At 51.5% G+C, this 27468-nt stretch overlaps 1 protein-coding gene across 1 annotated transcript in view; it reads right to left on the minus strand.

Annotated features, from left to right (window-relative positions):
- Positions 1–27037, minus strand: part of LOC138516999 (nucleophosmin-like) — a 419222-nt gene extending 392185 nt beyond the window's left edge. Inside the window, exons 1-3 of the mRNA XM_069632499.1 lie at positions 26799–27037; positions 12464–12543; positions 5672–5791 (exon numbers count right to left, since the gene is read on the minus strand). Of these exons, the coding sequence (XP_069488600.1) occupies positions 5672–5791; positions 12464–12543; positions 26799–26856 (258 nt within the window). The 5' untranslated portion in view covers positions 26857–27037. The remainder of the gene's footprint in view (positions 1–5671; positions 5792–12463; positions 12544–26798) is intronic.
- Between the last annotated feature and the right edge of the window lie 431 nt (positions 27038–27468).

The following is a 27468-nucleotide window of genomic DNA, read 5'->3' on the forward strand; positions in this document are numbered from 1 at the left end:
AAATGGAGCAGTGGGTAACAATTAGGAACTACAGGAGCCAGCAGTGAGATGGTACAAGTTCTCTTTCTTTGGAACCTCACTGCTGGGTGACATTACATTCAACCCAGAGCTATAGCCACACCCAAATGTTCAACGCAGACCTCAACAGCATTAACTAACAACTGATGATCTGGAAGGCTCACCACTCACAGAGTAGGAGGTCTCAGATACTAAGAAGGCTGGATTATTGGAACATGCAGTTACACAGTTTACATCATTAAAATCTGGTGGAGAGAAGGATTCTTGCAGGTCTATGAACATGTGAACCGCCTCCACTTTGGGTATAGTCACGGGAAATGGAAAACGGCCAAAGAAGATTAGGTTTTACAGCAGAAGGTCAAGCGTACATGGCAGAGACGTGTGTGTAGTTGAGATGCACAACTGAAATGGCAAACAGAATGCCACTGAAGGCATATCAACAAGAGCGCCACACTGCGCTTACAGATGGTATCCCCTTTACTAACCCCATTAAACTTCTTATACACTTTCCTCTTCTGCAGTCACTTCTCCAGACATCTACTTCTTACCTTTACTTTATCAAGTGTTAATGGATATGGAAAGGGACTACCCCACAGAAGTTAGAATTGCAACATAGGAGTGTGAGCTTGCAGACAGTCAAGAAGAGCTGGGAACAGAGTCGACAGCTCCTACATTGCTGGGCTGATAGCCATCCAGAGAGAAAACCCCAGGGGGCAGGGGAAGGTACCATGATATTATAGGTTATTTATAATGCGCTTAATACCCAGAGGTTTCTAAAGCGCGGAGACAGGGAATTGAACCGGTGTTGCTCCACGTCGTCTTGCTTCCAAGACGAACGCGTTGCTCCTGAGCTTTCCTCGTGAGACAACCAAAGGGGAGCAAGGAGGTGGAGAATAATTTAAGAAGTGGCAGGGGTCCACCAGGGCTGTAGTTGGGGGGCGGGTTGGACCAGAAAGCGAACCAAAGGACCTGCATTGTGGGCACTGTGGCTCCAACATGCCAAGGCCATAGACCAGCGACTCCAGCACCAACACTTACAAAACCTCAACTGGCATGGCAAAGTAAAGCTGCAATCAGCCAACCAGGCAAGGCACCGTGCAATTCGAAATAGAGCCACAGATACCAAGGCCCTGCAAGCACAGGAGGAGCTAGCAGCACAACACCAGTCACGCTCCACTCTTGATGCCCAACCAACCAGTTGACCAAAATACACCCATAGCACAGAGCACCCACTGGAGGGCTTTAAACATGGGGCTGCTTACAAACCAAGACTGGGTGTCTCCATCTACACATAAGTAGCTCATGTTATGAGCTCAAGATGACCCATGAGGTAAACTGGAAGGTTGGGGAGGATCTGCCTACCCTAAAGAGACAACCAAAAGCAACCACTTGGTGGGCACCTCAAGGCAACCCAGCCAACCCAGTCCTCCAGAAAGCAAGAACACAGCCAAGAGCCAATAATGCCTCTCCAAAGGACTAGTAAGTATTGCTACAGCTCGTCTGGATACTTACAACACCGTGCTCTGGATAATCTAAAACATCCCGAACAAATCCTTTTCTTCAGAGGGGCTAGAGAGCACAGCCAGCAAGGAAGTTAGCCTGCAAGCTCCCGGGACGCCTTCGAATATCTGGACAAAAACATACGTGGTTCTGTGCTACCACCACAGGAACTGGTGTTGAGCAGCTGGGTCTCACCTACCTGCATTGTTTGGTGGACTTTGCAGTTTCTCACAGTGTCACCGCAGCTCTCTGCAGAGAGACTTGCGGTGGCCGCAGGCCATGTACAGCAGTACATTGGAGCAGCTGGCGGGAGAAGGTTGCGGTCACCCTTGGACCTCGGACGCCTGAGCCCATCTGATCATCTGGGCTCAGCTGGTGCCTGCCAGAGCCTGCAGAGAGCATGGGAAGCCATCACTGATAAGACGAGCAATGGACCCTGGACGGTATGTTGAGTCAGCCAAGACCAGCTGAAGACGAGCTGTGCTCCTGTGGTGCTTAGTGACACCGGCGGCCTGGAGAGCACCCTGCTGTGGCTGGCATGTGTGACAGGATATTGAGGGTAGGGGGAGGGGTTGGGGGCGGCTTGCACAGACCTTTACTGGAATGAACGCTCCAGACTCACGACACAAAAGTATCCCAGCCGAGGTCTCTGGAGGTACTGATGGTGTTGCCTGGTTACAGTGGTGGGCTGCTGCTCTAGACAGTGCGGTTCCCCTCACAGCAACTTGGGACTGCTGAGCTGTGTGTCCTGGTGTGGGCTGCAGGGAGGCCTGGCGGCATGTTGGGAATTCAGGGCTCCTGGAATATCAAAAGGCAGTTACTGCTTGTGATAGGCACGTTATAAATGCCAGATCATACTGCCATAAAGGCTGCAGCGGAATAACTAGGGATATTGGGACAAAGAGAGGGTGCTGCGGCACAAACCACCTCATTGGCCACAAAAGGTAGGCAGGGCTGGGGCGTCGATGGCTCCTTTACCTAATCCAGAAGCTGGACATTGGCAAGACGCCAGTGGGCTGGGCAGGGGGAGCACATCCTAAAAGATCCGAGGGTACCCCACTGCTGGTGCACCATCCGTGGAGGGGTGCATTGATATGATTATTTATAACGCGCTCATAAACAAGCGTTTCAGAGTGCGGCAAGGCAAGGGGGAGGGGGCACAGGGGAGAACAAAAACAACGATCTTACTAGGCCCAGTGACATTGAGAACACGCAAGTGACTGGAAGGGGGCGAAAGAGTGCAAAGTGCAGAGCAGAGGAGAACAGAAATAATAATAAATTAAAATAAATAGATAAGAGGTAATAAACAGTGGTAGTGCAGCCAGCAAGTGTTATGTTTAAGGCAGCAGACTTGGCAAGTCTGATGAGCGCGGAAAAAGAAGAAATGGAGGGATTGGGGGGGGGGGGGGGGACTGTATGGTTACAGATACAGCCCCCAGTACAGCCCCCAGTGCAAGGAGTGGCCAGGAGGCAGTGTAGGAGGGTGGCAGGGTGAGCAGGTACCTGGGTTCAGGGGACAAAGGGTGGCCAGGTGCACGGTGCCAAGAGAGAGCAGATCAGCAGGCAAGAGGGGGAAGCAAAGGCAGAAGCAAAGAGGAAGGTCTTGAGGTGCTTCCGGAACCGGAGATGGATCTCCTCATTTTTTAGAGTGGCATGGAGGCTGTTCCAGAGGGAGACCCCAGCCAAGTAAGGTTGAGTTTCCTTGCACATTCAAAAGGTATAGACACCAAAAGTGGTCAAGGAAGAGCAAAACAATAAAATTACACTATGGAGAGTCTAGAAAGGACATCAATAAAACAAGTAAAAGAATCCGACAGTGGGGAAAAAGATTCCCACTCACTGAGGTATAGGGAAAATAATCTACCAGTCCAGCAAAACATTCTAGGCTTCTCACAACCGAGGTAGATTTGGCACCAAGGTTAAAACCTTACCCAACAGTAGTGTACTACAAATAACCCTGTTTATTCATGCAACACTTTTATTCCTGATCCAGTTCTCTTCTATAACCCCACCGGTTATGAGAAAACGTTAGAGCTCACCACACTCCCCAAAGTGTCTTCTTTCCCCCTCCCCACCTCTAGCCTGATGTCATGTCATCTTTTTGTCTCTTCCAAATTTAATTCTGTTTCACTTTTCATTTCTGCTGCAAAGCACCATGGGAGAGATAGCTAGAATGGTGGGGAAAGTGGCAACCTGTCAGGGGCACGACTAGCCATAGACCATGTACTGTTGGAACTGTAGGGCCTGGGACCATGAAGAAACCTAGACCCAGAAAGCTACTATACTTAAAAAGGCTGTTATGCCCTTTCTGTAGACGTATTGCCGCCCAAAACTACAAATCCCAGCATTTGGCATGTCAGGACTACATTTCCCAGCATGCTCTGCGGACTCGCGAGCCAATGGGAAGCCGCGCTGGGTGTGGCGCGCGAGTGCGCATGCGCAAGCCCCAAGGCACGGGGCTTGCGCTCGAGACATCGAGGAGAGTGGACGTGTGCCCAGCAGCTCCTCGGAATTCACACGCGAGGGGCCCAGAGCCTCCGGAGGAACCATCCGGCCCCTCGCTTCATGAAGATAAGTACCGCTCAGCCCACGGAGTGTCTGGGACCTACGGGGGAAGCGCAGGGGGGGCATATCCCAACCCCTCCAGAGCCCCCTGCGCCGGCACATAGAAGCTAAGTGGGCGGGCTTCGGGGGAAAGAGTTCTGCTCTGTGATTGTGTGCAGGCGAAAGACGATACTATTTGTGGATGTTTTCACGTGTTTTGTCTCGTGGAACATAAGCCGGAAAGGCGCACGAGGCGGGAGCGCATTACAGTGCAAAAGGCAGTCGGTCTGAAGGAAGACCGAATATTGGCAAAATATAGATCCTGGGGGGTTGAAGGCCACGTGCGGCAGCGCACCCCAAAGGAACCTGAAAATCCTTGAATGCACGGAATGCTGAATGCGTGTAGAGTGTGTTTGGGAGAGTGAGAGACTGACAGAATCAGAAGGCACACGCTAATGCTTGTCCTTGTTTTTTCCTTTTAGTGTGCATCTGATCACCTGACCGCAAGGACGTGGCACAGGACTCGACAGCCTTTGCAGGACAGGACTTAAAGACAGAAGTATAAGCTAAGTGTGCTTCTGCACGAGACTTTTGTTCATGAAAATGTAACAGGACTCACATCTTGTTTATCAATCCATGTTTGTTTTAACTTCGTGTTCAGAGGAGAATGTACATGATATGTTGAAGGGCAATGTAGTGTGAAGGGAAAAACCTTTACATGTAAAGGTGTTAAAAACACTTGCAGCAACCAGTTCAGGAAAAGTGTGCAGTCATCTTTTATCCTAAAATCCCCAGTCCCATCCATAACCTCTTCCTACCCCTCAATCCGGTTAACCTAAAAATCCCGCTACCTATCCACTCATCGAGCTCCTAACCCTCCTTCCCCGCTCTGGTTACAGACGTCTGTGTAAGACTTGACTTGCAGACACTGAGACCATTGAGGGGGTGGTTGGTACTGGTTCGCTCCTGCGCCTTGGACCTGAGCATCCTGACACAACCTATGCCCCAACAAAATATTAGAACTACTGGATGGACTAACTCCAGATCCCTCCTGGAAATAGTTCACGCTTTGTGCCAAGTTGTTCCATACCTAGTCCAATTCAGTCCAGCGGTTTTCACTGCACAGACGTTTGGGTTTCCTAGGGAACTTGAAATTGTATTGCAGCGACTAACACTACAATATACGCGTACACATTTTCCAAGCCACACAAAATCTTTTTAAAAGAGACCATGACTAGTCTACGGAGTAGTGAGGAGATTGCATAGGTGTCTGGTTAACATAGTGAGAACAAGACACGACAGGCGGGCACTAAAAGCACAAGTGCACCAATGCTTTTGACCACTTAGCTTCAGTGTGTCCACTTTTTTTCCTGTGGTTACTGTCCATCGAGAGCTGCTGGCACACAGTGCTTTGTTAACGTACATGCAGAATAAACGAAAAGATGATAAAACAATCTGTAGATCAAGAAGTTACATTTGACAGCACTAGTTGCATCCGGTTAACTAATCTAACACAAGGACAATCTAATCTAAGGACAAGAATCATTAAGTAGCCTCAAAATTACAGCATCAATGAAACTATGTTTTCAAGCAAAGCCTAGATACTGACTGTGTTAGCCACGTTTGGCCTCAGAGATGCAAGATGCACAATATCCTGTTTCCTCTTCGAATGTAGAGCTTCGATCACCACTATATGCTGCTCCTCTCTTGCACTGGCATCCAGGCACATCTAAAGGAGATCAGAGAAGAGGCGTTAAGTAAAAGGTGTCTATGCAACACACTTGGTCCCACCAACAGGCTTCACCTGCTGTCCTCCCCAATGATTTGTCAGTCATGCCAAGTCTTGTTTTCTCCTTGCCAAAAAGCCACCAATTAAACATCTTAGTATCCCTCTGTGTTGTCACTAACTTCAACGTATTGCATTGTGTGGTTATAACCACCTTCATCCTAATCAAACATTTCGCCCCGCCCCCCCCCCCATCTCTCCTTTCATTTATATTGACGAATTCACACTTACCTCTTCGCCCCAAATCTGTATAGTAAACCCCTAACCATCACTTACGCTCTGAATCACCCAATCATAACCTCAGCCTGGTCCTCCCCACCATTCAATTATCTTTTCCCTCAAATGAACTGACATCTATCATCTAACCCTTTTCTTGACAGTTATCCAATCACATTCAACATTTCCTCAGCAAAATCTATTTCCATCAGTCACATACACTATCCAGTCCTGGTCTTCTACATCTCACAAATATCCTGATGCTTTGGCTCCTTTTCTCTCGCTATCTCCCATAACATATCCAGTACTCGCCCCACTTCCCCCACACACCCGACCCACACCTCATTTACCTCGACATCTCATTTACCTCGAAATCAAGTGTAGACCATTTCTCCCTAAATTTAAATTCCACATGCTCCTCAAAGAGCTATAGGTCTCTACAGGCTGGATTATTGCAACAGCCTCTTCCTCCTTCTGTCTCTCTCCTACCTCTTCAACTAATCCAGAAAAACAATGGGAGGTTTAAGAGCTTGAGGGAACTGTGGGACACCGCGTTGGTCTGTTCAGATCTCCCTAGATCCGATTGGTTTCCTGCATTACGTAGTTTGGGTTCCAATCGGAGGATGCGCCCGACGTTAAAACTGTTGATTGAACATGCGGAAAGGGAACATAAAGACTGATAACAGAAATAGACAACCTCAAATCAGAAATAGAAGCCAGCAACGCACTAGCTAGCACCAAAGAACGCAACTTCAAAACCATGTACGATATTCTCAAACGCCAAGATGAGGTCAAGCTCAGAAAATGCGCAAGTTTGCACAAAACAAATGGGATTACAGAGATAACCGAGTATACACATTTCAGCCAAAATATGACCACAACTATAGAACCAACTCCTGTATAAGTACACCAAACTCGCCGGCCAGTTCTGAAATCGGTCGTGATAATGACACTACGACCAAGACACCAACCCAACCCGAGAAGACCAGCAACGAAGCACCAACAAGCAGTATTAACAACTGGGAAAAGGAGCACAATTTGTTAGAGGAAATCAAGCGCTGCAAGAAAGGTGCCAAAGCAACAAACAAGACCAAAAAAGTCAGTTTTCAGGAACCGCTAGAGGAGATGCATACAAGAAGAGATACAACGAGAGGCACGCGAGGAGGGTCCGAGAAGCACGAGCTCGGAGTAAGAAAGCGCAATAAGACTTACAAGATCCCAGATGCAATTTCAACAAAGGAACCCCAGACGTTAAACCTAGTGCTCAACCTCTCAAGTTATACACATAATGCAACGGAAATCAACATATTGAATAAAGGACTCACTTTTGACTCAACTGCAACTGCTGACCACGTTGAAGCACATATCGAACTCTTCAAATTCACCAGAAAGCTTAAGTTGAAAAATGTATTTGCCAAGAAAATCAATTGGCAAACAGCAGGCACCAAGAACCAGATCATTAGCGCGATCGATTTGTAAAACCTAGACCTGACCCATTTACTGGTTAATCTGGAAGGAGCACAATAGGAAGATCTTTCAAGGATCTGAACATGGATATGGTTAGGAAAGCTTTCCATTATATGTGTAATGTTCCCTCCAGTTGTGTACCCCCTAACCCCCAACTTTTTGCTTTGTTTAAACACCATATAGTCTGACTTTACCAGAGGTGCCCAGCCTTCTGCTGTACTCCGCTGGGTTTTCACTCACTTTCTTTTGGGGAAACTGACATGCCCTTAAAGACAGTCAGTACTGGGAGACTGTTTCCCTTAGTCCTTGCAAGTGTTGCAATTTTACTGCAACATACAAGTGAACAATGTACCTTACATTACAGTGCGCTTGGATCCTATACTCATTTCCAAGGGCCATAGACACCCTCATATGGATTTTTCGGAGAAGTGCGGATGTGCCTTGGACAGGACTGATGGCAGCTTATCTTTTCATGCATTTTTAACTCTTTCCTGCCATGCAAACCGTGTTTGGCACGGAAAGGTGGCCTTGCTCCAAAATGGCTATGCCACAAGGTTCTTGGTCCTATCCTTTGGCCATCTTGCTCCTTCCCCTTCCCCAGGTTGAGCCAACCTGGTTCAGTCCTATTTTTTAGGCACACATTTTCCTGCGAGGCGTCCAGCTTTCGCAGGGTCCTGCATGCCTTGTGTGTGCGCGCCCGAGGATGCAGGCAGGCAGTCCACATCGTGGGTGTCTGGTGTGCTCTGAATCCCTGGCACCACTGTGCTCTGTGATTGGTCCACGTATGGTGTGCGTTTGGGTCCTCTTCATTTTGGCGCGAAGGTTATTCTGGATAAGATAAGGCCCCAAACAGCCATACCATGTCGATCTCTGGAGCTCTCACTGAACGAAGGATAGGATCCAAGTATCCTGAAACTACGAAGCCGAGGAACTGCTGGAAGGTTTGGCACCCTGAGCCTGCTGTTGTCCCACTGGACCCCTCTGCATCTGATCGAAGACACTTCAACCCATTGGAATAATGGCACTAACTATTCTCGGCACCTTCATCAAACCCTGCAAGTAAGCCTTCTCGGAAGTATCCCTGGGCCAACCAGCTTGTGCAAGATCTTTGCTCTGTCTCCGTTTTGACGAGGCCCTCAAAACTGGGTAACCCGCAAGCTCAGTGTTCACGGCACTCTCATACCGAATTTCGGACACTTGGCGTTCCCAGCTCTGGAGTAAAGAGAGACAACCCGAACCGAAGTACACACAGTTACCGTGTCGCCCAGCCGTGGTGACAAACTTTGCAGGTGTGCTGCTGCTGTCCCCTCTTGTCCCCGAAGCCTGCTGCAGTGAAACTACCCTGAACCATCCACCATGAGCAGAGAAATCACCACTGTCCCGTTTGGGCCTCAACGCTGTAGCTTCGCCGCAGAGTCGCAGAAATTGTCGCATTTGAACCTGCAACCAAAGTGGACTAATGCATCCATCAATTTGTACGCACGAGGGGCCCCTCTCCTTTCCACTGCTAGTGCGAACTAGCAAACTATTCCCCAACTCTTGGAAACCGCTCTGCTCTGTGGGGGAAGACCCTCCTCGAACCGTGGGAACTTATTAAGCATCGCCTCACCCACCTTCCTGAGCTGCTACAGGCCCTACAAGAGAGCCTGGTTCACCCATCTGCACTAGCGCGTGCACCAGCATTACAAGTACATTTCAGCACTAGCCTCCTCTCATCGTAGGGGTTGGACTGCCTTATAGTTAGGTTTGTGATCACTGCAGAACTGCCCAAAGACTCTTGGCACTACCTGCTTGCTTCCCTTTTCTAGGTTGTGGACCCATTTCATGCATTTGACCCTTTAGGCCACTTGGTCTTGTATATATGTATTGCGATAGGATTGTGTTGGTTTTCTAGTGTTACTGTGAATATTGCTATGTGTTGAACTTCAAAAGGCCTTGTATAAATGTCTTGTATTTTTTAATATATACTCCTGACTGGGAGTGATTTGAGAGTGTCCTTTACTGTGTGCTCATTGAGGTCCTTCAGTTCCAAGAAACTAGGCTGGCCTTCTGAACCTCTGCCCGTCAGGTCAGAGTTCCGAAATCCATCTTAAAAGGGGTAGTTCACTCAAAAATATTGTACAAAGATAGCCCATAATCAAAAATATATATAAAAAATATTTTTAAAACAAAGTCCCTATGTAAAGTTTTGAGCAAATGAGGCTCAAACTCAAACTTTTTAAGCACTAGGAGGCATCCATTTTGTGCCCTTTCGGCACTAATGAAGCAAAAGCCAGCCAGCTGTAATAAACAAAAGCTACCACTGGGTGGCTTTTGCTTCATTAGTGCCGGAGACCAGAGAATGCAGGCAGGAAAGCTGCATCTAGGCAAGTGCCTATTTTTTAACTGAGCACTGCAAATATAAAAGCTGCGATTTTCTTTCTATGTTATCCAGGCTGGATAAGCCTGGAAAACTTAGAAAGAAAACTGCAGCTTTTCAAATGTTTTGTTTGCGGTGGCTTCAGCTTGGAGTCCCCTGGGCGCTACCACAAACAGCCGTTTTCTTCAGAGGTTACTCGGGCTCCTTCGAGCCGGAGGATCACAAAAAACTTGGAAAGAAATCCACAGTGCTTTTAAATACAACTGCGTTGTATTTCTGTCTGCAGCGTCTTTCACTTAGAGGCTTCTGGACTCCACCGGGGGAGTCCAGGCGACTAAGCAATAGCCGCTGCAGTCAGAAATACAATATTGCTGCATTTATAATTTCCGTGGTTTTTCAACCACAGCAATCACGAAGACAAGTTGTATTTATAATTGCCTTGCCTTCATTTTACGTTTTCTGTGCTTCCCTGGGCTTGGGGAGCACCGAAAACGTAAAATGAAATTGAAGGCAGCCTAGCTCATGTTGAGCTCTGCTCTGGCTGGAGTAAGCAAATGCTCCCAGTAGGGGGCTTTTGCTGCTTGTTTAGTGCCACCAGAGCAGAGTTTATCATGAGCTGAGGAGGCTGCTTTAAATGGCAAAATGGATGCTCCCATGTAAACTCTTTGAGCCTTGTTTACATAGGGTCTTTAAAATGTTTAATGCACATGGTTGATTATTGCCCATGTTTTGGGACAATAATATTTTTGAGCAAACTATTCCTTTAACAGACATCCCTGAACGCCGCAAAAAATACAAGCTCACAAACATTTTATGGAGAAAACGCCATTGGCATCTTTCATCAGGCTGTTACAGGCAACTTTCACCTACTGGAAGACAGAATGTCCCAACACCCGAACCATGACAAGGGAAACTTGAGCCCAGATGAAAGAAAAGCACTCACGACACTGCAAGACAACAAGACCATCATTATCAGAGAAGCGGACAAAGGTGGCAATATTGTAATATTGAACCGAAAGGACTACATACACATGGCAATGTCTCACCCAACGACACCGTGTTGCTATGAAACACTAGCTAGCAACCCAACTACATCTACGATTGGACATGCAAAGGAATTGATGGACAAGTGGAATAGAAGAAGTGTAATCACAGATGATGAAAGGGACCACCTAAAAACCCTAGGATGCCAACTATATACTTTCTGCCCAAAGTGCACAAGAAATACGATAATATTCCGGAAGTGAGACCTATACTCATTGCCATTGGATGGATCACAGAACACTTCGCTAAATACATCAGCAAGGTCTTGGCATCAGAAGCTGTGAAAATACCCACCTTTCTCCCTTACTGCATGCAGTCTCTACTCATACTACAAGATTTCGTCTGGGAAGCCAAATACCTACTAGTTTCCCTCGACGTGAAGGCCCTCTATACTTCAAATTGACCACGTGCTCGCACTGAAGGCTGTTGATTTGGCACTTTTTAAACATGCAAACAGCTAACAACCCTAATGTGTACAACCATGTCTGCCAATCTGTGGCAAGAAGCATAACCTAACTAACAAACCATTAAAATCGACCAAGGTCGAGCTTACAACAGTGTCCTGAATTATTGGAAAATGAATACATCGTACTAACCTACCAACGCAACATCCAGCAACTGCCTTATCCAGCGCCAAAGTAGCTGGGGTTCCAAAACACAAACTTCTAATCCAGAATAAGCCTGCAAGACTTATCTTTGGCCTCAATCCCAGGGACCACATCTCTCCAGCCCCAAAATCTCTCCACTAGCACCTAGTGGTTGAAAGGGTCAAACTAACTCAAGACCCTCTACATCACCCACAAGGCTTTCTGGGGCCAAGGACCTTGCTACATCCCTCTCTCTCTCTCCCTAAATACATCCCTGCTAGAATCCTTCGCTCTGCTACCTCCAACTTTCGGTAGATCAGATGTTTCTCCAGGCAGAGGGTAGAGAGTGTGGAAGGGAGTAGATCACTTTTATTCAGCAGGAGCCTCCCTCTGGAACAGCCTCCCTGCCCTCCTCTCCCTGCCCTCTTTGCCATCTGGAGCCAGATCTCCTTAGATTGCAGAAGCTTCTCAAGACCTTCTCATCCTCCTTCCCTCTCCCCCTCCCTTCCTAACTTAACCTGCTGCTGTGACTGGCTCCTGTGTCTCTTACGAATTGTTACCGTGGCCAGGCCCGTCTTCCCCTGCACCCCTTTACCAGCACTTGCTGTTCTGTTCACCCCTGTACTTTCACTAGTTTACACCGTCCCTTGTTTCCCCTTGCACGTGCCATCCTGGATCCACTTAGCACTTGCCCAGCCGCCTGGCCCCTCCCTCTTGTACTTCTCCCTCCGCCTGCATCATCCTTTCCCCTTGATTCCCCTTCCCGTTACTGCACTTGATCAATCTGAATGTCACAAGGCCTAGTAGGACTGTTACTGTCGATTCATGCCATATCCCCCTCCCCCCCACCCACTTGTCTCGTGGTGCCTAGAAACACTTTTTGCTGTAAAGGCGCCTTACAAGTGTTCAATAAATAAAATAAAAGATTTGAGACAACCTTACCGTGCGTAAAATGAGGTGCTCTTTGCAGTCCTTTCCCACGTTACAGTGATATTCCTTCTTGTCCTCCCGCAGTTGGAATCCTGCACAGAGAACAGAACAGGATCACATTAAACATGGCTTCTAATGTGTTGAGTAGCTTCTTCATGTTCGCGCGGTCCTCAAGCAGGAGTTCACCAAAAATGTAGAATGTCCTCATCCTTTTCACCTCTGGCCTCAACTATCCCTGTGGCTTGCATCCAATATTCATACTTTTCTCCAAGTCAACGGAGGACTTGCTCTACAGTTAGTGGACTTTTGTTAAAGATGAAGCGTGAAAAGCATGTAGCCCCTTCTTAAAAAGGAGGCCATATTGCTAACTGATTCCCAACTGTGATTCCTATAGTATGAAGGGGTGTCAATTACAGACCTGCAGCCCTAAAGAGAAGTGAAATATGTGCCACTTTGTCTCCCTAAAAGCAGAAATGCACCAAGTAAAAATAAACAGGCAAATATAGAACACAAAAATAGAAAACATAGACGGCTACTACCCTACCTCCACCCGCAGAACTCCATGTATAGGTTCCATCAGTGTACCAGAGGAGGGGATCCTAATATTACTGCCGGATGTGAAGATGAACCCAGATGCAAATGTATAGAAGTCTGCATGAAAAGAAAATCCGAAGAACTTCTATTACAAAACCCTAGTTTTGTAGAGTCCAACAGACTTCTGTGAAACAACGCTTCAGTACTCCAATATCTTGTTCCCTCCCATTACCAATCATGGGAATTAACAGAAAACAAAATTGCATAAGGCACACATTCGATTGGGGCACCTGCTGGAAGAGAGGCCTATGCTGCACACAGCATACAACATCGGCATCTGCTAGATAAGAGTGCTCTGCTGCACAAACAGCATCGAATAGTGACACCTTGTTATGATCCACATATCGGTGGCACAGGACACTGCAGTACCCCATGGAACACTGGGGTAAAACATTATGCGGGGGGAGAGTGAAAGTGGGCAATGCGAGGTGGTGGACGATGGTGGTTCCCATAAGAGTCGATGTACAGGCCCAAATAAAGAGGGAGGGGGGGGGGGACATATCATACAAACGTGTATGACTTTACTTATTGCTACATAGTGGCAACGAGGATGGGATCCTTGCAATGACCATCAAGTATTGTCATTGGCTCAGGGATGAAAGTTGGAAAAGATTTTGCAAAATCTTAAAATCAGTTTTAAGACCGACAGCAACCTAAAGGGTTTTGTGCACCACATAAGACAGAACCAAAATGCAGTGCCCACCAGGCAAGGAGTCTGTGCAGTACTATTTAATGTGCAGGAAGAACTTGCAGCTCATTTGGACCGCATGGTGAAAGAGAAGATAATGAACCTATAGAGTCGTCATTATGGTTTCACCAGTGGTGGTGGCAGAACGATGAAGGGAGCCATTGGGTTATATATGGACCTGAGGGGTCAAAGCACAGTGATCTGGGTTGGCTGTCATCCACTAAGAGGAAAAAAAGGAACAAACAGAAGAGAGTGCCCTGCAGCTGCACAGTGGAGGATCGTTTCTCTCTGTGTATTACAAGATTGGTTTCCTTGTAAGCACGAGTGGATTTTCTCCATGCCTTTGTGCATAATGTCATTTACAACCCACTGCTGAGTGGGCATGAACGCAGGACGTTCTGTTTTTCACCACTAACCACACCAATGAGACTCGCCCTGATGAAGGAAATAATTTCCGAAATGCATTGGCTTTTTTAGTCTAATACATGTGGATTGGGGCAACTGCTTCCTCACTAAGGATTATTAGTGATAGCTTTTTGTTTGAACTACTATGGATAAATCATTTTTGATATGAATCAGAAAGACTCATCTTCCTTTTTCTAAGAAGTATGGTATATTATGGATACTTGAACATATTGTCGTGAATCAGATATAAATACGTGCCCATCTTGGGCCCCATATGAGAGCGGTTGTGTGACCTAGTATTATTACTTGGTCTCCAGCGTGTGTTGGCTGTCATCTACTGCCAAAGCTAGACTATTTGATATCTAAGGTGGTGAATACTAGAGGTTTTTCCACACCACCACCAGATCCTATTACTAAAGTGCATAGTGGCCTCGAGTCAGGGTATAACGCCTGGAAGGGTTTTTCAATGCAAGGGGAGTCAGCCTCATTTGTATTTCAGCGACTGATGCATAAGAGGTTCAAGGGCATGAAAAGGAGTGGTAGCTTTTCAAGATGATTTGCTTATAGATGGACAAAATGGAGAAGAGCCTGACAGTGTTTTGTCTGCGGTGTTAAGACATGTTGAATGAAAAGGGGATGACCTAAAGCGAAGTGTGTATATTTGAAAGCCTCAGTGGAATATCTGAGTGATGTGATCAGCTGAAGCGGTAAAACCAAGAGAAGGATTGGTTACGGCCATCTAGCAAGCACCAAGGCCACAAGAAGAAAAATCGGAGGTGTAGTTGTGGGGTTGAGCTAGTTTTATTCATGGTTATGCCACATTGGTAGCGCCTATGCAAGAGTTGCTACACAAAGCCACGAGCTGGGGGTAGATCTCCCGTCTTCGGCTGGGGCCTCCCTCTGGAACAGCCTCCCTGACACTCTAAAACTTGCGGAGAACCATCTCCGGCTCCGGGAGCACCTCAAGACCTTCCCCTTTGCTTCTGCCTTCGCCCCCCTATCCGCTGCTGATCTGCTCTCTTGGCACTGTGCACCCAGCCATCCTCTGTCCCCTGGGCCCAGTTACCTGCTCACCGTGCCACCCTCCTGCACTACCTCCTGGCCACCCCTTGCACTGGGGACTGTATCTCCACCCTTACAGTCCCCACACCCACCATTTTCTTCTTTTCTGCACTCAGCCTTACCCAGCCTGCTGCCGTAAACACAGCACTTGCCACTTGCTTGTTGCACTACGACCGTTTATGGCCTCCATCATCTATTTATCTGTTCTCCTCCGCTCTGCACTTTCCACTTTCCATGCACTTTCCCCCTTTCTCAAAGTCACTGGCCCTAGTAAGATCATGGTTTTGTTCCCCCATTCCCTTCCCTTGTCGCGCTCTGAAACACTTGTGTACGAGCGCAATACAAATAAAATATATCATATCATGGAAGCACCTTTATTGAAGGCGTTCCGAGAACGCAAACCTTGTGTTTTATTGTAGATGCAAGAGCATCCGGATTGAGTGCTGTGTTGGGGAAAATGGTTTTGGTAAAGGCATATACTGGCATTTGCCTCACACATGTTGAGGCATGCTGAACGACAATATTCTGTGACAGAACAAGAAGCTCTTGCAGGTGTTTGGGCCGTGCAACATTTTCAGTCTTCTTTATGGGGTGCACCTTTTACTTAAAGAGCAGAGCGCAAACCTCTGTTGAAGATATTGAAAGGTGGTCGTACTGGTAAAGTCACACCGAGGTTGGCATCAAAACTATACGAGTATGTGTGCAAAATAGAAGTATGTACCAGGAACCAGAAATGTGAGGCCTTATTTCCTGGTTCGACTGCATTACTAGATAATGGAAGAATGAAGGGGAGGAAGATAAGGAGATGGTGTAATTTCTAGGTGATGGGAAGAATGCAATCTCTAGCAAGGAATGGAAACAGGCGATAGAAAAATAGTGTGTTTGTGCAGGTGTTACATCATGTCTTGAATGATTGGCCTAAAGAACATAATCTGGACGGTTAGTTATACCTTTCGGCAAAAATTTTAAAAAGTCACCAGTGGAAGATGGCATTCTTATACAAGGGAATAGGGTGATATACAGGCAAAGTTGTGGAGAATGGCACATGAAGGTAATGACGAGTATAAAACAGACAAAGAGGCATGTGTGTATGAGATTTATTGGTGGCCAAAAATGGATTGGCTGGTGGAAAGGTGTGAGGTCTATCAAGCGGCGGACAAAAAGGTATGCAATACAGAAGGTACTGTTGTGATGTTAATTGGTCAATGTAGTAGTACAATGCTCATGGTCACAAGCTAAGGAAATGTGGAATGGGAAAGGAGCAGTTCAGTTCATATCTAGACATTAAAAGGTATTGGTACGATTATTTGCTGGTCTCTCGTTTACGGAACTATACTTTTAAATACACAACAGGTACTGTCACAGATTTTGGATTTGCCCAAATCAAAATGGATCAAAATATCTAAATATTGTTTAAGTCTGATGCATAGAATGAATCCGGATAACCAATTTGCACTCGTTATAGACTACATTTTTGGAAGTGGAATTCATGTCAGAACCAACCACTGCCAGTGTGATTGAATACTTACATCATCTGTTTGGGGGGAGAGAGAGAGAGAGAGTGAGAGTGAGAACTCCTGAGATGTTAACAGATGATGGTGTACAGTTTACGTCTAGATAGATGCAAATGATTGAGTGTGATGAGAATGAGTTGGAGAACATAACTATATCATCCCCAAGCTAACGGGTTGGTGGAAAGGGCCAATACGACCATTAAAGGATGTATTCAATGGGCCACAACAAAACACGTGTCTGGTCGCAGAGCTTTGAGTGACATGCTGAGGGCATATTATACCTCACCCAATGTGGCGACAGGAATTGCACCTTTTGAATGACTAAAGTGTGACAGCATCATGAAACGAGAGACAACAGATTCAAAGTTCAAACAAAAGTGGTTTATCAGTGTGCCCTATGCTAAGGTGGGATTTCCCAACCTAACGAAACAAAGGAAACACCGAGTCAGGAAGCGTAACTTAAAAGTCTGTTCCGAAAAGCTATACTTGCCCTCACAACTAAACAATGTATAGGGAGGTCTGTAACAAAAGAAATAGTGTTCCCACAGCGGCACCTGCTAGAGAGTGGATCTGCACACACAGGATCCTCCAGTGGCACCTGCTAGAGGGGAGAGCGGAGCTGCACACACAGAATCCCACAGTGGCACCTGCTAGAGGGGAGAGTGGAGCTGCACACACAGCATCCCACAGTGGCACCTGCTAGAGGGGATGGTGGATCTGCACACACAGCACCCCACAGGGGAGACCTGTGCTAAACACACAGCGTGCCACAGTGGCACCTGCTAGAGGGGAGAGTGGAGCTGCACACACAGCATGCCACAGTGGCACCTGCTAGAGGTGAGAGTGGAGCGGCACACACAGCATCCCACAGTGGCACCTGCTAAAGGGGAGAGTGTAGCTGCACACACAGCATCCCCCAGTGGCACCTGCTAGAGGCAGAGTAGAGCTGCACACACAGCATCCCACAGTGGCCCCTGCTAGAGGCAGAGTGGAGCTGCACACACAGCATCCTCCAGTGGCACCTGCTAGAGGCAGAGTGGAGCTGCACACACAGCATCCCACAGTGGCACCTGCTAGAGGCAGAGTGGAGCTGCACACACAGCATCCCACAGTGGCACCTGCTAGAGGGGAGAGTGGAGCTGCACACACATCATCCTCCAGTGGCACCTGCTAGAGGGGAGTGGAGCTGCACACACAGCATCCTCCAGTGGCACCTGCTAGAGGCAGAGTGGAGCTGCACATAGAGCATCCTCCAGTGGCACCTGCTAGAGGCAGAGTGGAGCTGCACACACAGCATCCTCCAGTGGCACCTGCTAGAGGGGAGAGTAGAGCTGCACACACAGCATCCTCCAGTGGCACCTGCTAGAGGGGAGAGTAGAGCTGCACACACGGCATCCTCCAGTGGCACCTGCTAGAGGCAGAGTGGAGCTGCACACACAGCATCCTCCAGTGGCACATGCTAGAGGGGAGAGTGGAGCTGCACACACAGCATCCTCCAGTGGCACATGCTAGAGGGGAGAGTGGAGCTGCACACACAGCATCCTCCAGTGGCACATGCTAGAGGGGAGAGTGGAGCTGCACACACAGCATCCCACAGTGGCACCTGCTAGAGGGGAGAGTGGAGCTGCACACACAGCATCCCACAGTGGCACCTGCTAGAGGGGAGAGTGGAGCTGCACACACAGCATCCCACAGTGGCACCTGCTAGAGGCAGAGTGGAGCTGCACACAGAGCATCCCACAGTGGCACATGCTAGAGGGGAGAATGGAGCTGCACACAGAGCATCCCCCAGTGGCACATGCTAGAGGGGAGAGTGGAGCTGCACACACAGCATCCCACAGTGGCACCTGCTAGAGGGGAAGAGTGGAGCTGCACACACAGCATCCTCCAGTGGCACCTGCTAGAGGGGAGAGTGGAGCTGCACACACAGCACCCCCCAGTGGCACCTGCTAGAGGCAGAGTGGAGCTGCACACACAGCATCCTCCAGTGGCACCTGCTACAGGCAGAGTGGAGCTGCACACACAGCATCCCACAGTGGCACCTGCTAGAGGGGAGAGTGGAGCTGCACACACAGCATCCCACAGTGGCACCTGCTAGAGGGGAGAGTGGAGCTGCACACACAGCATCCCACAGTGGCACCTGCTAGAGGGGAGAGTGGAGCTGCACACACAGCATCCCCCAGTGGCACATGCTAGAGGGGAGAGTGGAGCTGCACACACAGCATCCCACAGTGGCACCTGCTAGAGGGGAGACCTGTGCTGCACACACAGCATCCCACAGGGGAGACCTGTGCTAAACACACAGCATCCTCCAGTGGCATCTGCTAGAGGGAGAGTGGAGCTGCACACACAGCATGCAACATGCTAGAGGGAGTGGAGCTGCACACACAGCATCCTCCAGTGGCACCTGCTAGAGGGGAGAGTGGAGCTGCACACACAGCTTCCTCCAGTGGCACCTGCTAGAGGCAGAGTGGAGCTGCACACACAGCATCCCACAGTGGCACCTGCTAGAGGGAGAGTGGAGCTGCACACACAGCATCCCACAGTGGCACCTGCTAGAGGGAGAGTGGAGCTGCACACATAGCATCCCACAGTGGCACCTGCTAGAGGGAGAGCGGAGCTGCACACACAGCATCCCACAGTGGCACCTGCTAGAGGGAGAGTGGAGCTGCACACACAGCATCCCACAGTGGCACCTGCTAGAGGGAGAGTGGAGCTGCACACACAGCATCCTCCAGTGGCACCTGCTAGAGGGGAGAGTGGAGCTGCACACACAGCATCCCACAGTGGCACCTGCTGGAGGGGAGAGTGGAGCTGCACACACAGCATCCCACAGTGGCACCTGCTAGAGGGCAGAGTGGAGCTGCACACACAGCATCCCACAGTGGCACCTGCTAGAGGGGAGAATGGAGCTGCACACACAGCATCCTCCAGTGGCACATGCTAGAGGGGAGAGTGGAGCTGCACACACAGCATCCCACAGTGGCACCTGCTAGAGGGGAAGAGTGGAGCTGCACACACAGCATCCTCCAGTGGCACCTGCTAGAGGGGAGAGTGGAGCTGCACACACAGCACCCCCCAGTGGCACCTGCTAGAGGCAGAGTGGAGCTGCACACACAGCATCCTCCAGTGGCACCTGCTACAGGCAGAGTGGAGCTGCACACACAGCATCCCACAGTGGCACCTGCTAGAGGGAGAGTGGAGCTGCACACACAGCATCCCACAGTGGCACCTGCTAGAGGGAGAGTGGAGCTGCACACACAGCATCCCACAGTGGCACCTGCTAGAGGGGAGAGTGGAGCTGCACACACAGCATCCCACAGTGGCACCTGCTAGAGGGGAGAGTGGAGCTGCACACACAGCATCCCACAGTGGCACCTGCTAGAGGGGAGAGTGGAGCTGCACACACAGCATCCCCCAGTGGCACATGCTAGAGGGGAGTGGAGCTGCACACACAGCATCCCACAGTGGCACCTGCTAGAGGGGAGACCTGTGCTGCACACACAGCATCCCACAGGGGAGACCTGTGCTAAACACACAGCATCCTCCAGTGGAATCTGCTAGAGGGAGAGTGGAGCTGCACACACAGCATGCCACCTGCTAGAGGGAGAGTGGCGCTGCACACACAGCATCCTCCAGTGGCACCTGCTAGAGGGGAGAGTGGAGCTGCACACACAGCATCCTCCAGTGGCACCTGCTAGAGGGAGAGTGGAGCTGCACACACAGCATGCCACCTGCTAGAGGGAGAGTGGAGCTGCACACACAGCATCCTCCAGTGGCACCTGCTAGAGGGGAGAGTGGAGCTGCACACACAGCATCCTCCAGTGGCACCTGCTAGAGGGGAGAGTGGAGCTGCACACACAGCATCCTCCAGTGGAACCTGCTAGAGGGGAGAGTGGAGCTGCACACACAGCTTCCTCCAGTGGCACCTGCTAGAGGCAGAGTGGAGCTGCACACACAGCATCCTCCAGTGGCACCTGCTAGAGGCAGAGTGGAGCTGCACACACAGCATCCCCCAGTGGCACATGCTAGAGGGGAGAGTGGAGCTGCACACACAGCATCCCACAGTGGCACCTGCTAGAGGGGAGAGTGGAGCTGCACACACAGCATCCCACAGTGGCACCTGCTAGAGGGAGAGTGGAGCTGCACACACAGCATCCCCCAGTGGCACATGCTAGAGGGGAGAGTGGAGCTGCACACACAGCATCCCACAGTGGCACCTGCTAGAGGGGAGAGTGGAGCTGCACACACAGCATCCCACAGTGGCACCTGCTAGAGGGGAGAGTGGAGCTGCACACACAGCATCCCACAGTGGCACCTGCTAGAGGGGAGAGTGGAGCTGCACACACAGCATCCCACAGTGGCACCTGCTAGAGGGGAGAGTGGAGCTGCACACACAGCATCCCACAGTGGCACCTGCTAGAGGCAGAGTGGAGCTGCACACACAGCATCCCACAGTGGCACCTGCTAGAGGGAGAGTGGAACTGCACACACAGCATCCCACAGTGGCACCTGCTAGAGGGAGAGTGGAGCTGCACACACAGCATCCTCCAGTGGCACCTGCACACACAGCATCCTCCAGTGGCACCTGGACACACAGCATCCTCCAGTGGCACATGCTAGAGGGGAGAGTGGAGCTGCACACACAGCATCCCCCAGTGGCACCTGCTAGAGGGAAGAGTGGAGCTGCACACACGGCATCCCACAGTGGCACATGCTAGAGGCAGAGTGGAGCTGCACACACAGCATCCCACAGTGGCACCTGCTAGAGGGAGAGTGGAGCTGCACACACAGCATCCCACAGTGGCACATGCTAGAGGGGAGAGTGGTGCTGAACACAGCATCCCACAGTGGCACCTGCTAGAGGGAGAGTGGAGCTGCACACACAGCATCCCACAGTGGCACATGCTAGAGGGGAGAGTGGTGCTGAACACACAGCATCCCACAGTGGCACATGCTAGAGGGGAGAGTGGAGCTGCACACACAGCATCCCACAGTGGCACCTGCTAGAGGGGAGACCTGTGCTGCACACACTGCATCCCACAGGGGAGACCTGTGCTAAACACACAGCATCCTCCAGTGGCATCTGCTAGAGGGAGAGTGGAGCTGCACACACAGCATGCCACCTGCTAGAGGGAGAGTGGCGCTGCACACACAGCATCCTCCAGTGGCACCTGCTAGAGGGGAGAGTGGAGCTGCACACACAGCATCCTCCAGTGGCACCTGCTAGAGGGGAGAGTGGAGCTGCACACGCAGCATCCCACAGTGGCACCTGCTAGAGGGAGAGTGGAGCTGCACACACAGCATCCCCCAGTGGCACCTGCTAGAGGGAGAGTGGAGCTGCACACACAGCATCCCCCAGTGGCACATGCTAGAGGGGAGAGTGGAGCTGCACACACAGCATCCCACAGTGGCACCTGCTAGAGGGGAGACTTGTGCTGCACACACAGCATCCCACAGGGGAGAGCTGTGCTAAACACACAGCATCCTCCAGTGGCATCTGCTAGAGGGAGAGTGGAGCTGCACACACAGCATCCCACAGTGGCACCTGCTAGAGGGAGAGTGGAGCTGCACACACAGCATCCCCCAGTGGCACATGCTAGAGGGGAGAGTGGAGCTGCACACACAGCATCCCACAGTGGCACCTGCTAGAGGGGAGAGTGGAGCTGCACACACAGCATCCCACAGTGGCACCTGCTAGAGGGGAGAGTGGAGCTGCACACACAGCATCCCACAGTGGCACCTGCTAGAGGGGAGAGTGGAGCTGCACACACAGCATCCCACAGTGGCACCTGCTAGAGGGGAGAGTGGAACTGCACACACAGCATCCCACAGTGGCACCTGCTAGAGGCAGAGTGGAGATGCACACACAGCATCCCACAGTGGCACCTGCTAGAGGGAGAGTGGAACTGCACACACAGCATCCCACAGTGGCACCTGCTAGAGGGAGAGTGGAGCTGCACACACAGCATCCTCCAGTGGCACCTGCACACACAGCATCCTCCAGTGGCACATGCTAGAGGGGAGAGTGGAGCTGCACACACAGCATCCTCCAGTGGCACATGCTAGAGGGGAGAGTGGAGCTGCACACACAGCATCCCCCAGTGGCACCTGCTAGAGGGAAGAGTGGAGCTGCACACACGGCATCCCACAGTGGCACATGCTAGAGGCAGAGTGGAGCTGCACACACAGTATCCCACAGTGGCACCTGCTAGAGGGGAGAGTGGTGCTGCACACACAGCATCCCACAGTGGCACCTGCTAGAGGGGAGAGTGGAGCTACACACACAGCATCCTACAGTGGCACATGCTAGAGGGGAGAGTGGTGCTGAACACACAGCATCCCACAGTGGCACATGCTAGAGGGGAGAGTGGTGCTGAACACACAGCATCCCACAGTGGCACATGCTAGAGGGGAGAGTGGTGCTGCACACACAGCATCCCACAGTGGCACATGCTAGAGGGGAGAGTGGTGCTGAACACACAGCATCCCACAGTGGCACCTGCTAGAGGGAGAGTGGAGCTGCACACACAGCATCCCACAGTGGCACATGCTAGAGGGGAGAGTGGTGCTGAACACACAGCATCCCACAGTGGCACATGCTAGAGGGGAGAGTGGAGCTGCACACACAGCATCCCACAGTGGCACCTGCTAGAGGGGAGACCTGTGCTGCACACACTGCATCCCACAGGGGAGACCTGTGCTAAACACACAGCATCCTCCAGTGGCATCTGCTAGAGGGAGAGTGGAGCTGCACACACAGCATGCCACCTGCTAGAGGGAGAGTGGCGCTGCACACACAGCATCCTCCAGTGGCACCTGCTAGAGGGGAGAGTGGAGCTGCACACACAGCATCCTCCAGTGGCACCTGCTAGAGGGGAGAGTGGAGCTGCACACGCAGCATCCCACAGTGGCACCTGCTAGAGGGAGAGTGGAGCTGCACACACAGCATCCCCCAGTGGCACCTGCTAGAGGGAGAGTGGAGCTGCACACACAGCATCCCCCAGTGGCACATGCTAGAGGGGAGAGTGGAGCTGCACACACAGCATCCCACAGTGGCACCTGCTAGAGGGGAGACTTGTGCTGCACACACAGCATCCCACAGGGGAGACCTGTGCTAAACACACAGCATCCTCCAGTGGCATCTGCTAGAGGGAGAGTGGAGCTGCACACACAGCATCCCACAGTGGCACCTGCTAGAGGGGAGAGTGGAGCTGCACACACAGCATCCCACAGTGGCACCTGCTAGAGGGGAGAGTGGAGCTGCACACACAGCATCCCACAGTGGCACCTGCTAGAGGGGAGAGTGGAGCTGCACACACAGCATCCCACAGTGGCACCTGCTAGAGGCAGAGTGAAGCTGCACACACAGCATCCCACAGTGGCACCTGCTAGAGGGAGAGTGGAACTGCACACACAGCATCCCACAGTGGCACCTGCTAGAGGGAGAGTGGAGCTGCACACACAGCATCCTCCAGTGGCACCTGCACACACAGCATCCTCCAGTGGCACATGCTAGAGGGGAGAGTGGAGCTGCACACACAGCATCCTCCAGTGGCACATGCTAGAGGGGAGAGTGGAGCTGCACACACAGCATCCCCCAGTGGCACCTGCTAGAGGGAAGAGTGGAGCTGCACACACGGCATCCCACAGTGGCACATGCTAGAGGCAGAGTGGAGCTGCACACACAGTATCCCACAGTGGCACCTGCTAGAGGGGAGAGTGGTGCTGCACACACAGCATCCCACAGTGGCACCTGCTAGAGGGGAGAGTGGAGCTACACACACAGCATCCTACAGTGGCACATGCTAGAGGGGAGAGTGGTGCTGAACACACAGCATCCCACAGTGGCACATGCTAGAGGGGAGAGTGGTGCTGAACACACAGCATCCCACAGTGGCACATGCTAGAGGGGAGAGTGGTGCTGCACACACAGCTTCCTCCAGTGGCACCTGCTAGAGGCAGAGTGGAGCTGCACACACAGCTTCCTCCAGTGGCACCTGCTAGAGGCAGAGTGGAGCTGCACACACAGCATCCCACAGTGGCACCTGCTAGAGGAGAGAGTGGAGCTGCACACACAGCATCCCACAGTGGCACCTGCTAGAGGAGAGAGTGGAGCTGCACACACAGCATCCCCCAGTGGCACCTGCTAGAGTGGAGAGTGGAGCTGCACACACAGCATCCTCCAGTGGCACCTGCTAGAGGGGAGAGTGGAGCTGCACACACAGCATCCCCCAGTGGCACATGCTAGAGGGGAGAGTGGAGCTGCACACACAGCATCCCACAGTGGCACCTGCTAGAGGGGAGAGTGGAGCTGCACACACACAGCATCCCACAGTGGCACCTGCTAGAGGAGAGAGTGGAGCTGCACACACAGCATCCCCCAGTGGCACCTGCTAGAGTGGAGAGTGGAGCTGCACACACAGCATCCTCCAGTGGCACCTGCTAGAGGGGAGAGTGGAGCTGCACACACAGCATCCCCCAGTGGCACATGCTAGAGGGGAGAGTGGAGCTGCACACACAGCATCCCACAGTGGCACCTGCTAGAGGGGAGAGTGGAGCTGCACACACACAGCATCCCACAGTGGCACCTGCTAGAGGGAGAGCGGAGCTGCACACACAGCATCCCACAGTGGCACCTGCTAGAGGGAGAGTGGAGCTGCACACACAGCATCCTCCAGTGGCACCTGCACACACAGCATCCTCCAGTGGCACATGCTAGAGGGGAGAGTGGAGCTGCACACACAGCATCCTCCAGTGGCACATGCTAGAGGGGAGAGTGGAGCTGCACACACAGCATCCCCCAGTGGCACCTGCTAGAGGGAAGAGTGGAGCTGCACACACGGCATCCCACAGTGGCACATGCTAGAGGCAGAGTGGAGCTGCACACACAGTATCCCACAGTGGCACCTGCTAGAGGGGAGAGTGGTGCTGCACACACAGCATCCCACAGTGGCACCTGCTAGAGGGGAGAGTGGAGCTACACACACAGCATCCTACAGTGGCACATGCTAGAGGGGAGAGTGGTGCTGAACACACAGCATCCCACAGTGGCACATGCTAGAGGGGAGAGTGGTGCTGAACACACAGCATCCCACAGTGGCACATGCTAGAGGGGAGAGTGGTGCTGCACACACAGCTTCCTCCAGTGGCACCTGCTAGAGGCAGAGTGGAGCTGCACACACAGCTTCCTCCAGTGGCACCTGCTAGAGGCAGAGTGGAGCTGCACACACAGCATCCCACAGTGGCACCTGCTAGAGGAGAGAGTGGAGCTGCACACACAGCATCCCACAGTGGCACCTGCTAGAGGAGAGAGTGGAGCTGCACACACAGCATCCCCCAGTGGCACCTGCTAGAGTGGAGAGTGGAGCTGCACACACAGCATCCTCCAGTGGCACCTGCTAGAGGGGAGAGTGGAGCTGCACACACAGCATCCCCCAGTGGCACATGCTAGAGGGGAGAGTGGAGCTGCACACACAGCATCCCACAGTGGCACCTGCTAGAGGGGAGAGTGGAGCTGCACACACACAGCATCCCACAGTGGCACCTGCTAGAGGAGAGAGTGGAGCTGCACACACAGCATCCCCCAGTGGCACCTGCTAGAGTGGAGAGTGGAGCTGCACACACAGCATCCTCCAGTGGCACCTGCTAGAGGGGAGAGTGGAGCTGCACACACAGCATCCCCCAGTGGCACATGCTAGAGGGGAGAGTGGAGCTGCACACACAGCATCCCACAGTGGCACCTGCTAGAGGGGAGAGTGGAGCTGCACACACACAGCATCCCACAGTGGCACCTGCTAGAGGAGAGAGTGGAGCTGCACACACAGCATCCCCCAGTGGCACCTGCTAGAGGGGAGAGTGGAGCTGCACACACAGCATCCTCCAGTGGCACCTGCTAGAGGGGAGAGTGGAGCTGCACACACAGCATCCCCCAGTGGCACATGCTAGAGGGGAGTGCTGTCCCGCAGACACAGCATGTGGCAGCTGCACTTCCAGTCCTTGAAAGGGGGCGTGCGCAGGTGTGCACCCCCACAGCTGCACGGCTCTCCTCCAGCCCTCGCAGTGAAGGGTTTTGCGAACTTACCAAAGAAGCAGACGTGGAGCTTGCGGCGGGAGGTGGAAGGACTCTGCTTCACGGCCATGAGCTCTCCTGGCCCCCGGCTTCTGTGCAGCAACCTCGTGCACCCGCCTACTGCCCTTATGCGCGTGCACTGCGGCTTTTATGAATTTCTCCCAAACTAGAACTAGGAGAATGGAAAGAGACGACGGACTCCGCGGGCATAATTCCAAGCAAAGAGCCTGGCTGCTAGCACGGAAGGAAATGACGTTCACCGACGCCGCTATCACGTGATCACGTCACGGCGCAGGTGTAGCGTAGAACTAAAGGGCCAACCTTCTACCTGCCGTGTCAGAGCCTGGCTGTTAGCACGGAAGGAAGTGACGTTAACCGACGCCGCTATCACGTGATCACGTCCCCGTGCAGGTGTAGCGTAGAACTAGAGGGCCAACCTTCTACCCGCAACCGTGTCCGCTCCGGGCGCCATGCTGGTGGGTCAAGCAGCCTTGGAACCCCCCCCCCCCCACCTTCCTACGCAGCCTGCATTTAAAATAAAATTAAAAAAGTGCCCATTCACTGTGCTCTCTCGTCTTTTATATGTAAAGGGAGGGATTTGACACAAATTAGATTTCATTTTGATATGTCAGTTGTGCACATTTAAACTGTTTTCAAATGTGTTCTTCCTACACAACAATTG

Source organism: Ambystoma mexicanum, chromosome 6q, assembly GCF_040938575.1.
Source record: "Ambystoma mexicanum isolate Mex_15411 chromosome 6q, UKY_AmexF1_1, whole genome shotgun sequence".
NCBI classification, from domain to species: Eukaryota; Metazoa; Chordata; class Amphibia; order Caudata; family Ambystomatidae; genus Ambystoma; species Ambystoma mexicanum.